The 14,882-nt window shown below is 49.7% G+C and overlaps 1 protein-coding gene across 1 annotated transcript in view; it reads left to right on the top strand.

The window, feature by feature from the left end:
* The window catches only part of PAPLN (papilin, proteoglycan like sulfated glycoprotein), a gene marked incomplete at both ends in the record, with an annotated part of 37,504 nt that extends 25,660 nt beyond the window's left edge, over nt 1-11,844 (top strand). Inside the window, 12 exons of the mRNA XM_082485076.1 lie at nt 326-614; nt 745-862; nt 1,569-1,698; nt 2,942-3,593; nt 4,389-4,526; nt 5,404-5,528; nt 6,442-6,580; nt 8,010-8,147; nt 8,816-8,943; nt 9,514-9,622; nt 10,962-11,137; nt 11,669-11,844. Coding sequence (XP_082341202.1) covers nt 326-614; nt 745-862; nt 1,569-1,698; nt 2,942-3,593; nt 4,389-4,526; nt 5,404-5,528; nt 6,442-6,580; nt 8,010-8,147; nt 8,816-8,943; nt 9,514-9,622; nt 10,962-11,137; nt 11,669-11,844 — 2,318 coding nt within the window. The remainder of the gene's footprint in view (nt 1-325; nt 615-744; nt 863-1,568; nt 1,699-2,941; nt 3,594-4,388; nt 4,527-5,403; nt 5,529-6,441; nt 6,581-8,009; nt 8,148-8,815; nt 8,944-9,513; nt 9,623-10,961; nt 11,138-11,668) is intronic.
* Nucleotides 11,845-14,882: the final 3,038 nt, after the last annotated feature.

Below are 14,882 nucleotides of genomic sequence, written 5' to 3'. Positions count from 1 at the left end.
CAGTATATAGATCCCACATTCTGGCAGCATGACTTAAGCACTGGCTGAGAGAACTACTACCCAAAGCAGATGATAGAAGAAGAAAGGATCATGTGAGGGGGACCACAGTAATGTGGCAAGTGGTTTCTCATGTGACAGGACAGTGAGCAAAAGAACCTCAGAACAACCAAACCCATAACAGTAGGCCAGGAGAGACATATTCAAATGAAATCCTGATACAGAAAAGCCTGTCCTGTAGCCCTGGGCAGGTGAAAGAGAGGAGAGATGAGGAAAACTGACCAGATTTTGATGTTCACCTACATGCTTTAAGGAGTTCTCTCCCCAGATTCTGGTGATGAAAGGATGCTCCCTGGGACCTCCATGATCCATAGTACCTCTGGGAATCGCCACATCCCATCCACCAAGGACCACGGCATCAACTTGTTGCCTGTTCGCTGGGAATCCCAGTCACGCTCTTCGGGTTCCCATCAGCTCAGCTTCTCTCAGGATGCCGCTGCAGGGACTGGCTCTCAGGACTGTCATCGGAGCCCACACGGCTGCTGTCCAGATGGGCACACTCTGGCTTCAGGTCCTTTGGGGAGAGGTTGTCCCTTCAGCACCTGTCACCAAAGCAGGTAGCTGGAAGTAGATGGGCCTGAGCAGGGAGGCATTGCCTTCCCTGGGGGCTTCCTGAAATGTACAGCCTGTGCCTGTTGAGCCGGGCAGGTCAGGTATTGCTGCAGCCCTTCTGCCTTCTGCCTGTAGGTATGGATGTTGTCCTGACGGAGTATCAGCTGCCCAGGGTCCAAACAACATGGGATGCCCACAATATTACCGTGATGTTCAAGTGAGCAGAAATCAGCCCACTGTGGCAGCTCCAACAGTAAGTACAAAAGCTCTTTGCATTTTAGGAGTCCGTCAGATATGAAGATTCAGATTTGACCCCAGTGACTCAGCTTGTGGGTTTCTGTTGTGCTTCATCTCTGCCAGTAAAGCTGGAGAACCAATACTCCAGGCATGTCATCAAGCCCTTCGGCCCAGTTCACTCCTGTTCAGTCTGGGGCATCCACCTGTGGTCCTCTGTAAGCCAGGGACAGAGTGGGTGCTTGGGAGATATCTGAGAAGTAGAAGACTGACCATCCTATGTAGAACTGATAGAATAATCCTAAGTAATCAAATTCCTGTCGGTCAGAAACTTGCCATCCAATTTCTAGGAGGAAAAAAGTGGGAAAAACATGGCCACTATTAATTGCCTTTGTTCATCAACTGCAGATTAATTGAGGGCAAAGTAGTCGGGGCGGTAATTCCTTTTGTAGCTTGGGGTGTGTGGTGGGGCCAGTGGAATAAACCGGCCTGCCCCCATGCTGGTTAGGTCTGTCTTGCAGAGATGGGCAGCCCTGGCTCCATGGCTGACAGCCGAATTTCCCACCCCTTCCCAGCATGAAAGCCTCCAGGAGGCAAACAAAAAAACCCAGTGGTTCCTCTAACAGCTGGCCTTCTGCAGCTGGCAGCTTGGACACAGTGCCTTGCATGTGCTACTGTCCTCGTGTGTGCATGATAACTTTTGGCTTTCAATTCCTGTCTCTAAGGCAAGCCAAGCCTTGTCCCAGCAGCACCCCTCGGGCGAGTGCCGCAGTTCCATGTACGGCTGCTGTTTTGACAATGTCGCTTCAGCTTCAGGTCCTCAAGGGGAAGGATGTCTCAATAGGCTCAACTACCGTAAGTGACGCTTTGGCTTCTTGGTTTAGAAACATAGGAAGAGTCCTGCAGAATCCAGTAGCGCATAGAAGCTTCCTGTGTAGAGGCTCTGCTCTGTAAAACGTAGTAAATGATCTCTTTAGAAAGAAATTCTGACTGGTGGTTGGGGCAGTGGAAGGTGGGAGGGAGTGTAGGAAAGCAGCCAGATGGTTCAGTTCTGTCAGCTACCACAGAAATTCTTGTTGTCCTCTGCTCAGAGTGAAGTGTCTTTGTGTGATCTCTGTCAGCCTGTAGGACTTCTGGGGAGCTGTTTGCCCCTGGGAAGACACCTTGATGCAGCCTGGAGTGCTCCAAATTAGTTACCTGGGTTTAGGAGAAGTAGGGCCTCTCTGAGGACTCAGGGCCACGCTCAGCCTTCGGACAGCCCATAGACAGCTGTGGAAAGAGTGTTACAGCTAAGGATGGAGGTGTTGCTCAGGGCTGCGTGGATGCTTTCAGCCACCAGAGTTCAATACAGTGCCTGCTGTACCATGCGGGTGCTGGAGCTGCTCGGCAAAAGCGTCTCTGCTCCTTCTCCTTCCCAGCTGTACCCTCTACCGGCACGTTGCTGCTGCATTGCCTTGCCCTTTTGCCGCAGCAAAGGGATTGCTTGGTGGCCAGCCCTGTGGGACTGCCCTGGGGAAAGGGAAAGCTCTCTGGATCCTTTCTGCCCAACCACAGCTTGGCAAAGGACCCCTCGGCCGGAGCCCTGCATCCAGTGTTTGCCAGCACGCGGCTGTGATACCTGTGACTCGGGGCACAGGGCTCAGTTTCTAGTCACATAGGGCTGTGCTCCTCTTTATATCAGTTCGTAGAAGGGTATTCTGTAATGCACGGGGCTTCACAACCGGGTCTAATCCACTTGCTCAGTGGGCTGGAAATGTGCAAACGGCAGCCACGTGCCCCTTGCAGGAGAGGAAGCCCCAGAGCCAACCTTGCAGCTGCGTGATTCCCCGAGAAAGGCCGCAAAGCATCTGCCTAGTATCTAGATTCTGAAATTTCTCTGAGGTTGGTTCTCCTTCCATCAGTGGCAAAACTGGGACAGAAAGAAACATGTGAGCAGCTGCCCAATTTCAAAGCAGATCTGGGTGTGGAACTCGGGTGTCTTACTTTCCCACCTCTGCCACACAACTCCCGCCAGATCATCTAGGTAAGTGGCTTGAAGCACCTGGACCTTTGTGCTTCATGACCCTCACATCTCCCTCTGTTCCGCTCTTTTTGGTAGCGTATCCTGTCATATGCCTGCTGCCCAGCGCCCACGGACCCTGCACGAACTGGACCACCCGCTGGTACTTTGTGGCTGTTGTTGGCAAGTGCAACCGGTTTTGGTACGGTGGCTGTCATGGCAATAAAAACAGCTTTGCCTCGGAGGAGGAGTGCATGAGAGCGTGCCACAGCTCTGGGGGGGTCAGTCCTCCGGAGCACCAGCCCTCTTCTGGCACAGGAGCCCTACAACATCAGCATACTGTCTCCCGCTCTCGTACGGGGGATGCTCAGAGTCAGCAGCAGCCACCCCTGCGAGGGTCTGCAAGTCACAGCCAAGAAGGAAGAGCCTATGGGGCTTCACACCCCACACAAAACAGCCATAGACAGGACAGCTGGAGAAGTGAGGTGCTGCCAGAGTCTTTGCCAAGGGCTGGTGTGCTGGAGAGCCAGCGCTGGGGCACCCAGCAAAGCAGCCTGGACAGCCTGAGCCGGCTGCGCTCATGGGAGACAGCAGTGCCTGGGCCCTCAGAGAGGCAGAGCGGCGGTGGCCAGCAGGTGCTGCTCCTTGAAGGCAAGCAGTGGCATAAGGCTTTCGGAGCAGACGTTTCCATGACGGAAGGACTTGCGCAGCAGGCATCTGCAGACTCGTTCCCAGCACGGGCTCTGCACAGGTGATGTTTGTTTTTTTTTTTATTTATTTGGGTTTTTTTTTAATCCTGTTCTGCCAGCTCATTGTGATGCATCAGTGCATCTTCCTCTGGAGTGAAAGTGTTGCCCCAGCTGGGACCAGCTAACTGGGAATACCATGAAGTGGATTGGCTATACACGTGGCCTTTTAGTGAATCAAGTTATTCGGGCCCTGGAGTTATCTGCTGTCTCTTTCCTTGCACTCTCCCTGCTCTCTGACAGCACTGGAAGTACCATGTATGGAAAAGACTGCAGGATCCTGCGATCTTTGTCTGGGAGGCATTCTTACACCGTGAAAGCGAATCCATAGGTGCTTTTCTTGTTCCAACCAACAAATGTTGCTGACTCTCTGACTTCAGAGCCTTTATCACAGCACTGCATGGAACAGCAGTGGATTGTTCTAGGGAAGACTTTTAAGATGCAGAGTTTGGGTCAGGATCCAGACAGTGTCACCCTGAAAATCAGGAGTGCATAAAGCTAGGTCTAAGTGTGTCTGCACCAGACCTGCATCTACCCGCTGAGCTGAACCTAGTTCCTTCAGAAAAGAGGGGTTGTAGGACTCTCTCTCTTCCTGGAGATACTGCAGCTTTCAGTCTGTCCAGAGCAGTCTTTGCCATGTGGGACGGCACTCCTCACGTGTTGCCTGGTGCATCTGCTCAGAGCTTAATGGGCAGCCGGTCCTGCTTTGCCCTGTGGTTGTGACTTAACCAGAGTCAAATTAGAGGACCCAGAGGAGAGGAGGGCAGCAAAGGTGCCAATGGAATCACTTTCTCTTTCAGAGCCATTCTGGAGGAAGCCAAGCCCTCTCTCGTGACAGCAGCCGTGGGACAAAACATCCAGCTGGTCTGCAAGACAGGCATGTCCCCCTTCTCCAGAATGGAGTGGATGAAGGATGGCCGACCAGTCTCCTCTGACAGGTGAGCTCAGCTCCCTTCGTTGTAGAGCAGATGGGCTTCCTGCTGGGGAGAATGCCAAATATGCTTGCCTGCTTTCTTTGTCATCTTACTGTTAACATTCTTAAAAAAAAAAATAAAAGGGGGGGGACACATGAATAAATAAACAAGCCCATGTATTGACCCAAGAGCATGAACTGTTCACCTGGTCTGTACACAGCAGAAACAGATTCAGTCCACAATAGTATTGAGGTATTGGCTAGTGTTACGGGGCAGAACAAGTGCTGTCCCATAACATGACGCTGGTGGAAGCTGACGTGTGGGTAGTGATACAGAAAAACATTGTCCCTGTTGGATTCATCTTGGGGCAGCAGTGAGTCAGTAGTCCAGGGTGAAACTTGTAGCCAAATAACTCAGAGTTCTTCTGGCTGGAAGTTTCTGGCACTCCTATCTAAGATAAGGTTTTTTTTAAAAAACTACTTTTAAAGACAGTTTTTCCTGGGAAGTCTGTTTCCAGCAACAGTCTGGAGCCAGACAGTCACTTTGTGTTATGAAAATCACAGTTAAGAAAAGCCCAGTTCTGCTTTTCTGTTTGCAGATGACTGCTGGGTTTTGAGCTCCTGCCTGGAAGGGCAGTTTTCTGCCTCATGGGAGAGGGCTGCTGAAAGCAGTTCCCTGTTTTCCCCATCTCAGTTTCCTCTCTGTTCCTGACCTCCCTTCTGCTGCAGTTATTTCCCCTGCCTGTGACCCCTCTGTGGTCAACAGGGTTTTGTTGTTTTCTAAGCCAGGGAGGACACTCCATGGTGATGGTTTATGCGACATCAGCATGAAGGGCCGCTCTGCTGTGGCCAGTTGCTGCCCGTGGCCAGGCAGGGGCGGTTAATCCTTGCTCCTGTTACAGGCACACCTACCAGTCCGACAGCTCCTTAGTAATCAGCCACGTCAAGCCGGAGGACGCCGGGACTTACACGTGCCTCATTTCTGACGGGAGGACAGAGAGCCGACAGATTCAGCTCCAGATCATAGGTGACTTATCTTCCACTTAAGACCGAAGAGGTAGCTCAGGGCTCTGCGTTAGTGGTTATTGACAACAATAAAGCCAGCTGCAGGAGCAACCTTCCTCTGCTGCCGCACTGTGCGAGCAGCATTGCCTTCACTCCGTGGCAGTGGTGCCCCAAGAGCTAGTCAAAGCAGTCAGTCCCCTCTGCTGTAGGGGTGCCCAGAGGGACTGCAGAGGCAGCAGGGCTTCTTTTGGTATTGCCTCATGTTAAAGCACTTCCTTGCAGTGCCACCCTGTAACCGGAGTTGTGGCTTGCCTGTAACCGGCACCAGTTCCAGCAGAGCGGGCACATCTTCCTCCCCGAGAGCCATCAACCACCTCCTGACCCCAGAAAGGAGGCTTCAGAAGAGGGCTTTTCTGCAGTTTCCTGGGCCCTCCACCTCACACTATAATGTGACCAGTCTTCCATAGCTCTCTGTGCTGGTGCATTTGTGTTTTGTGTTTTGCCCAAACAGGTCCTGCTGGGTAACAAATGATTCCCTCTTCTGAAAAATGTGCCTTATTTGAGAAACAAAACCAAAAAAATTATGAAAGACCCGTCTCAAAAGATGGGCCAGAGAGGCACCCTGTAGCCTTTAATCTCTTCAGTGTACTTTGTCACAGCAGTGGCACATGGGGCAGAAGGCATCGTGGCCTAAAGGATGCTGCAACATGTTCACTGACAGAGGAGAGAAAGGAGTCTAAAACTGCTTGCCTGCAGGTCTGTGACTCTCATTAGCAGACAGCGCAGGCTTGCTGCACTAGTCAGCCAGAAAACAGATGGCTGAAGGGCTCTTTGGCTCCAGTTCAGCGAGCTCTCCCAAGCTCACAGAAACACTACGCAAGAGGTCACAGTAAGAAGGGTCCTTTTATTCACATATGGCATTTCATTTTGAATAGAGTACCAGGGCGCTGTTCTGGCAGAGGGTGAGAGAGGTCGGGTCCTTCACAAGGAAAACCAGCAGCCGCGAGAGCTATCCAGAGGCGGGAAGGTTGTACAGGCAGCCGGTTCCTCCGTGCATCAGCAATTCACGTACAGGTAAGTTCACATACAGCAACAGTTTGTCCACCCTGCCCAGCTGATGAACCATATGGCATCTCTTCATGTAGAAAAGATGAAGACTGGAAAGGTCCTGGGTCAGCTGTTCTGGGGCACGGTTGGGAAGCAAAGCAGTGCTGAACTGCTGACAATAGGAACGGGAGAAGATCCCAGTCGCAAGCTGTCTTCTGTCCTCCCTGAGGGTCTCTTGAAGGAAGCATATTCTGAGCAGATACACGGAAGGAGGCTGACAGCAAAGGAGCTAGGTTCAAAGGAAAGGAGAAATATCAGGGGCAGCATCCGTAGCTGTTCAAGTTAGCGTAGGCAGAAAGAGAAACCTGTTCTGGAAAAAAGCAAAACAAATAGGAATTGCTTAACTAGCACAAAATAGACATATGTATATTTTAAAAAGCTCCAATTACTTTAGCCCCCACCCATTTATTTTAAATATTTAGTTTTGAGTCTAACTGGTTTGTTCACAATCTACTCACGTACTGGGTGGCATATTTTGTAGCTTCTTGCATGTTTCTTTGGTGCTTCTAGGCCCCACAGAAATAAAAGGGTGCAAATTATTTTTGCCTTAAACGCAGCGTGTTGGGTTTCCACATTAAAAGGGACCATGATCTGATCCCTCCCTTCTTTTGAGTTTACAACCTAGAGCCCAGCCAATTTGCTGAACTCCCCAGCAACATCCTTAGCTGCTTCTGCCTAAAAGCAGAAAGCAGTGATTCACTGAATTAAGAGCATTGAATTAAGGCTCTTTGGTTTTGTTTTTTGAGATCAAGAATTCAGGTCAGAGAATGGGGGTGGGGGAGATGATGTTTTATTTGACTCTGGTAACATCATGGTTTAGTTCCCTTCTGAAATGGTGTTTAGCTGTAGTTCTCAGAGAGCACAGAGCATGAGGACATGAGTGGTGTGAGGGCCTGACCTCAACCTTTCCGCTGCAGGAAGTGGATGGCCGGCTGCTGGGCCTTGCACGCCGTCAGGTGATTGCCATGGGCTCTTCACACCCTAAAAAAATATCTGCTCGTTTTTGTGTGCCAGACAAGCACCTTGGGGAAAACTTGCTTGGTGCCCTGTTCGGGACTTTGTACCATGCCGTGTGCTCACATTGGTGACACTCACTAGGCTGTTACCCAGAGGGATGCTGTAAGAAAGAGGGTTGCTGTCTCTAAATTGTTAAGCTGGCTGGCAGGAGCACAGCGCCGAGCTGCGCTGAACTGGAGCGGGATTTGATGGAGGCTGCTCTTTTCTGAACATCAAATGTTGGTAATGGCAAGTATCAGAGCTTTGACGGGAGTGCAGAGACCACCCTTTCCCGTCGGAGGTGAAAAATAAGGCTTGTGATTAAAAAAGCCTTGTGCTGAAGGTCGAATGCTGAACGAGGAAATTTTTGCATCTTCTGCTGTGCTTGTGGACTTTGCAGATTGAGAATGGATAAGAGCGAGCCCTCAGTAGTGGAGGCCAACGTCGGGGAGAGAGTCAGACTGCCCTGCACAGTGGAAGCATCACCAGCTCTCACCATTGAGTGGCAGAAAGATGGGCAGCCCCTCTCCTCTCCCAGGTGAGCTCCCAGGTGGCTCCCACCGTACCCACAGGCAAGTTCTTGTGGAGGAGAGCCGCCTCTTTGCCTTGCCTTCCCTTCCCTTCCCTGTCTCCTCCCTGAGAGGACGGAGCTGCTGGCCGTGCAGCTATGGCCCATCCTGCTTTATGCTGGCCAGCTGCCTCCAGTAGGGCCAGACGGTACTGCCTGCGTGCCCTTGCCTCGCTCACAGATCAAAGGCTGAACGCTGAACCCCCGAGTGAACAGCTGTGATAGAGGGTCTGCGAGTGAGCCAAAGCCGAGATTTGTTCATCTACAAGATTAGCAGAAAGAGAACACGTGGCAAGCAAACTTGCCAAAACCCAGCTGGTCTGTGAGCCAGGGCAGAGGTTCACAGCAAAGAGAGAGATCAGAGTGCCTGCAGTGAACTTCCACAGCTACTGGTGCTGCTCTCCTGCAGCTCCCTCTCTGCTCCCAGAAACCTCTTGCAGTGAGCTTTTCCAGAGTCTACAGCACCAGTGCTGGGATTTGAGGACCAGGGGTTGCATTACAGGTTGTACTGAGCTGCTGCTAAACCTTTGCTCAGTGTTACTACACAGTTGTGCGTGAGGCTCAGGTTCATCTCTGGTGGCTGGAGTCCCATTCCGACCCAGGCACAGGCTGAGGGGCTTTCTGGTTTTGTTCCCCAGACACAGGCAGCAGTCAGACGGGGCCCTGGTGATCAGCCGGGTCAGCTCTGAAGACGTGGGCTTCTTCACCTGCATTGCCTCGAATGGACGTGACCAGGACCAGCGCCAGGTCCTGTTCCGACCTCTCGGTACTGAACGGGTGGATGTATGCATGTGTGCGCACACAAGCAGGAAACAGGGAGGGCTGGGCAGCGTGGGTTTCTTGTCTGGCCATGCCTCTTGGCTTCACATCTGATATTTAACAGGTGGCTTGAAGGCAAGGGAAGAGTGAGTTGTTTTACCCAATGGTGATCTGTGTGTGTCTGCTGATCATGGTGCTCCAGGCAGCTTGGAAGACGGACTAATAGCACAGCACGAGTGATCCTCAGGGCCTTGTTTCTGGGACACTGGTGTGGAATGAGTATAGGAGCAAGAGCAACTAAGGAGGTGGTTTTTCTGTGCATGTGACATTCTTGTATCCAGCTGGAGAAAAAAGCTCTTTGAGGCTTCTGCTACTTGCCCTTTCTTGAGCCAAAGCCCTCAGGAAATCCACATTCCCCACAGCAACAGCATCATAGCTCCAAACATGCTGTTTCAAGGCCCAGGGGCTCCTAGCTCATCGTAGCATATGTTGGACTTTGCCCATGAGGGAATGCTCCTACTACCAGGGGCAGCATGGCATTGGCTTCCTGCTAGCGATTACTTCTCTTCTGGTCTAGGAGAGCTGAGGATCACTGGTCTTCTGCCCAGCATCACGGTACCTGAGGGAGGGACTGCTCAGCTTCACTGTACAGTGACTGGCAACAATGTGAATATAAGGTGGTCAAGGTGAGCAACAAGGAGACAGAACTTCCCTTTCCTTCTCTTCCCTAACCTCATCACTTACCCTCCAAACAATAATGCAGGATGCCTGCCAGGTAAGGGGGAGACCCACGGTTCTCAGCCTCCACTAGCATCACCTACCCTTTCCAAAACAACTTGGCTGCCACACAGAAATCCCGGGAAAGGTCCCTGTGGGGTGTGGGGGGTCACCAAGCTCATGTTCCAGCCAAATGAGGAGGAAAGCAGATGTTAAGCTAAGATCTCATGGAGTTCAAAAGGGCTGCATGCTGGAAAGCTAGTGACATTACAATAGAAAAACTAAAATGAGTAATCAGAGGAAGACCTTAGTTGGTCTTTATAAAACTCTCTGCCTAAGCCTAGCAAACATTTTTGCTCCTAAAATAACAGCAGCTCTTCTCCCACAGCTGCAATACTTCTCTCCCTCTACTGTCAAGTGGGAGCAAAGGAGATTTTAAAGTGTTTTAGTAAAGGTAAAGGAAAAGCTCTGTCCTCTTCTGTTGATGGTTTATAGGGAAACTCTGAATTTGTGCAAGTGTTTGGTGTTTTTTTTTTTCTCTATTTGAAAATAATCAGTTGCGTTTTGGAGCCTTCTTGCAAAGGATCCAGAGTGATGGATTGGTAATAGTTCAATTCTCTCTACTCCAAGGGGTAGGACTGAAGTGGGCCATCTCACAAAGAGAGCTTTTCTTCGGCACATAAGTTCGGTATTTGAGTTAAGAAAATGATGCACATTTCAGAGTGTGAATGGAACTCTTTTCAGTGAAACAAATTTAATTTCCTTGGTAACTAGGAGTTCATAATTCAGGCAGTTTTCCTGCTGGGCGCAGCGTATTCCAGGAGGAACAGAACAGACACAATCTCGCTGGTATTTTAAACATTTTTTTTTAAACAAACTTTTAAGGGAGAGGAAGGAGGGCGCATTGCTCAATACCCCATATGTTTCTCAAGCAGTACGCACTGCTGTCAATGGCAGCCAAACAAGCGCTGCCAGAACACAACCTGGAGAGAGGGAAAGGCTCCCTGGATTTTCTCTCAGTTCCTCAAACCTCAAAAATGTGTAATGGCGGAAAGGGCAATGTCTTTATACAGAGCACACAGCTAGCTACCTCCCACGCAGGCAGTGGGCTAACGGATGCAGACTCGCTCAGGCTCATGTTAGCACCCAACTGTAGAGCCAGGTCATGGCAAAAGAAGATTTCTTCTTCCTTCCTGCTGAATTTGTAAAAATTCACCCCTTTCGCAGAGCATCAGTTCCTAAAGAGCACAGAGCGGTCTTTTAGCCCCCAAGGTTAGGAACAGCGATACAAAACGTTTTCCGCCGCAGGAACGGAGTCCCCATGCGGGCGGATGGCCACCATATCCACCTGTCCCAGGACGGAAGCCTGATCATAAGCAACGTTCAAGAAGCTGACGAGGGATCCTACACGTGCAGCGCCTACAGCAGCATCAACTCCGTCAGTGCCAGCACGGAGGTGAAAGTGCTGAGGAGCAAGCCTAGCAGTGAGTACAACCTGTCCTTCTCTCTTCTCCCGGCATGGCACCTGCCTCTTGGCTGCTGATATAAGTCTGCCCATCGCCTGTGCCCATCCACCGCCAACCCCAGGCTTTGGGGAGCAGCAGGAGCCTCTGGGCTGTGCTACCCCAGGAGCCCTGCTTTCCTCAGGTGAATAAGCAGGATGGTGGAAACACACCCCTACCCCGTCCCCTACCAGGGTGCTGGGAGACTAATTAACTTCCCGAGGCCAAAATGCCATAGTTGGTTGACCAAATAGTTGGCTGCAAGATTTGTATTTGGACTCTGGATGCCATCCAGCTCAAGGAGATTGCAGAAGATCAGCCCCAGAAACTGCATTCTCCTCCTGTAACTCACCGGGGGTGCCAGTTTCTCTCATCCTTGATTTTGGACTGAATTTAGAACTGGCAGGGTGGAGAAAGCAGGAACATGCTGTGCCTTTTGGGAGGGAAACAGCACCTGTGAGGCTGAGCCCTGGCGGTGGATTTACAGCTGCTTCACCTTTTGCTTGGCCGCAGCTACTGTGAACCACGTCGCGGACCTGAGCAGGGAGTGTGTGGACCAGCCACACCTGGCCAACTGTGACCTGATCCTGCAGGCCCAGCTCTGCAGTAACGAGTACTACTCCAGCTTCTGCTGCGCTAGCTGCTCGCGCTACCAGCCACAGGCCGGCCCTCCTCGTCACCGCGGGTGACAGACACCTCCGCGGCCACACGGAGGTACAGGTGACCCATTGCAAGACTGGAAGTCTGTCCTTTCACTGCACGAAACTCTTCTGGGAGCTCTGCCCTGCTGGAAAGCTCAAGAGGGTGAATTGGAGAGAGCGTAGTGGGTGTAACTGTTCAAAGGTGGGAGACCCACTACCTTCAAGTTTATTGCAAACTTCTTTTTCCTCCCCCGTATGCCTTGCTGTAGCTAATCCAGCTCTTTGCTTAAGGGGTAGTCGCTTTCGTTCCCAGAACAAGATGACACTGGGAATGCAAGGGTGCTGTGACTTTATAGAGAAGGCAGGTAATCAGCATGAAAGAGGGAGAGACCAGTTCTTCATAGAAGCACAAGAGAGAAGTACTCTTAAAAAAAAATCATCCCTGAAGCGTTTGGAGACCAGCTTGAACTGGTTCAACCGAGGCACAAATGAGCGATGAGCATTTGTAATCCTGGGGAGCACTTTCCACTTAAATGCAAAGGACTCTGGCCACGAGAAACAGCTCGATGCACATAAAATTAGTGTTCGGGTGCTATGAGATTACTAGCTCTGGGGGTGCAGCTGTAACGTCACGTTGCTGTAGCTGTTTTATCCCAGTAGACCTTAGACAAATTTCTGGTTGGGTCAGTTTGGTTTCTACTTGACTGCAGTCAGCATTGGAGTGAAATGCAGAAGCAATGCTTCACAGAAAGCTTAAGACAAAATGGAAGAATACTTTTAGCCCTTCCTGAATGTTCGGGGTAATTTAGATTAATATACCAACGCTGTTGTCTGTTCTGAGATGCTACAGTTTAAATATCACTCACTCTAGGAAGGCTCAGCAGATAATTTCTTTTTTCTCAGCCAGAACTGTGCTGTTGAGTTTATTGCAAACCTGGGCTCGGTGGTGGTGCTCTGAGTTTCAGCTTGGAAACGTGAATAACATACACATAGAAATAGGTGTAGGGGCATTTGACTTTCTAGAATAAACCTCCCACTGATCTGCTTTACTCTCAGGACAGGGGAGGAAAGCCCAGCTCTGTATGTGGCCTGGGCTGACTCCTCCTGCTCTGGGCTACCAAGCGAGGGCTTCCAGATGCAGAGCAGCTATAACTGAAAAGCCGCCTTGGTTTCAAGATGAAGTGGCAGTAAGTGTGCATATGAGGCTCTGAAAGAGAAAGTCTCAGGCATTAAGGGATGGGGGGGTGGGGGTGGGGGGAGGTGGGATTATATAATGATTTGTTAAACCAGGAAAGGCCCTTTTGTGTCTTCAGTATCTCAAAATGGAATTATTTCTGAGCAAAAGCATTTTTTGACAGCCTCCATGGTATTATTTTACCCTAGCATCAGCCCTAACAGTCCCCCTCTTTCTCATTCCAAACTCCCTGGTGAGACTTGGATGAGTTAATCAAATTAATTAGCACCACCCCCCATTTATTATTTGCATAGATGTAGCTATAAACTACTAAATTGGTGTGTAGTGTTGCTGATTGGGTTGGGGTGGTGGAGGATTGGCTTCTTTCTCTCTCCTACTTCTGTTACTTTAATGTAAGGCTTCTAAGGCTCACACCTCTCCTCTCCCTTAGTCCAGCCTCAGTACTCAGGGCAGCAGTAAGACATACATAGGTGTAAATCCCCAGGCTTGACAGCCTAAAGCTGGTTTGAATGCTAAATCCAGTAAATCAGTTCAGCTGCACCTAAAAATAAGAATTGGTAACCTAACGATTGCGCTCTCTTCAGCACAGATAAGGCTTCAGGCTTGGACATGCTGCTTTAAGATGTGAACAAACAGAAAAGCCCAGAAGCAATCCAGTAAAGGAGCATGGGGTGACAGTCACACCTATCTGGGTGTGGGTCTTTCTGTGGTCTGATAGATTCTGCTTGCTAGAAAAGACAAAAATACTTATTTTGCAGTTAAGACCCTTTGAATTTGATTAGGGAAAACTTCCTCTGCTGTAATTCATGGAAGGTGTTACAGTGTAAGGTTTGAAGTTGCCGTCATTGGCTATTTAAGAACAATGAGATGGTCCTGAGACCTTCTAATTGTGTTTGTACATCATTTTGCATTTAACATCTCATACCGGCACCTTTTTCTTTGGTGTGTATAGGATATTTTAGTATATAGTATGACTGACTCTGCCTATTGAGACTAGCGACTAATCACAGACTGTGTACATTCCAGGCTTAGCGAAGTCCTCAGTTCACACGTGGCGAGCATAACGCGCAGTCAAGGTGCATGGCCCTGTTCAGGAGCATGCTTAGACGCTGATTGTGGGTGTATCAGACCCTTTTGTCCCAGAATACGCAGTCTGAGTTCTATAATAGCCCTTTCTACTATGTCAGAGGCCCTATTTTTAGAATATTTAAATATTCTGTGTAGTCAGCTTTCGTTTAAGCTGTACGGTTTACAAGATGAGGCCAGGGAGCACTTTCTCAAGACTCACAAGGGCAACAACAGCCACCTGTATTCTGATGGGTAGGACCTGTCCCACTGAAGGTGCTTCAGTTAATTAGGTGCGTTTGTTCTGCCCTCCTTTCAGCTGCATACCCACGGGAGTAGGGATGGCTTTTGAAGGCATGCCCTCCACCGCTTTAAATACGTGTCCTCACTGTAATAGTTAACTAAAGGGTCTTTTTACGTTTCTTTTATTTGGCAAGCTGAGCTCTCCCCTCCCTATAGTGCCACTTAACTGCCTAATTGAATGGTTACTTTTTTGATTTGAGAGTCAAAGAAAGATGTTTGTTTTCTTCCCTAAACAATGGATTGTAGGAAGGTCAGATCACCTTTATCTGCAGGACAGGGGAAGGGTGTAGCTATACTGGGCTATTTTCAGCTGATCTTTGGGCACTGCTGTGCAAGATAGGGAAATAATAGGAAAGAATGTATGTATAGCTTATACTATTATAAATGCCTACACATATTTGCTTGCTTTTTGAAAGCTGAAGAAAACACTGGTATCAACTCTGATACCACAGGAGTGTTGGTCACTACTATTCATATCATATTGAAAAGAGGTAAAAATTGGGTAAAGAAAAAAAGCCTCGCT

This window comes from Vanellus vanellus (assembly GCF_965231255.1).
Source record: "Vanellus vanellus genome assembly, chromosome: 6".
NCBI lineage: Eukaryota > Metazoa > Chordata > Aves > Charadriiformes > Charadriidae > Vanellus > Vanellus vanellus.
Note: the sequence above shows the minus strand (reverse complement) of the source record. Positions and strands in the feature narration are given on the sequence as shown.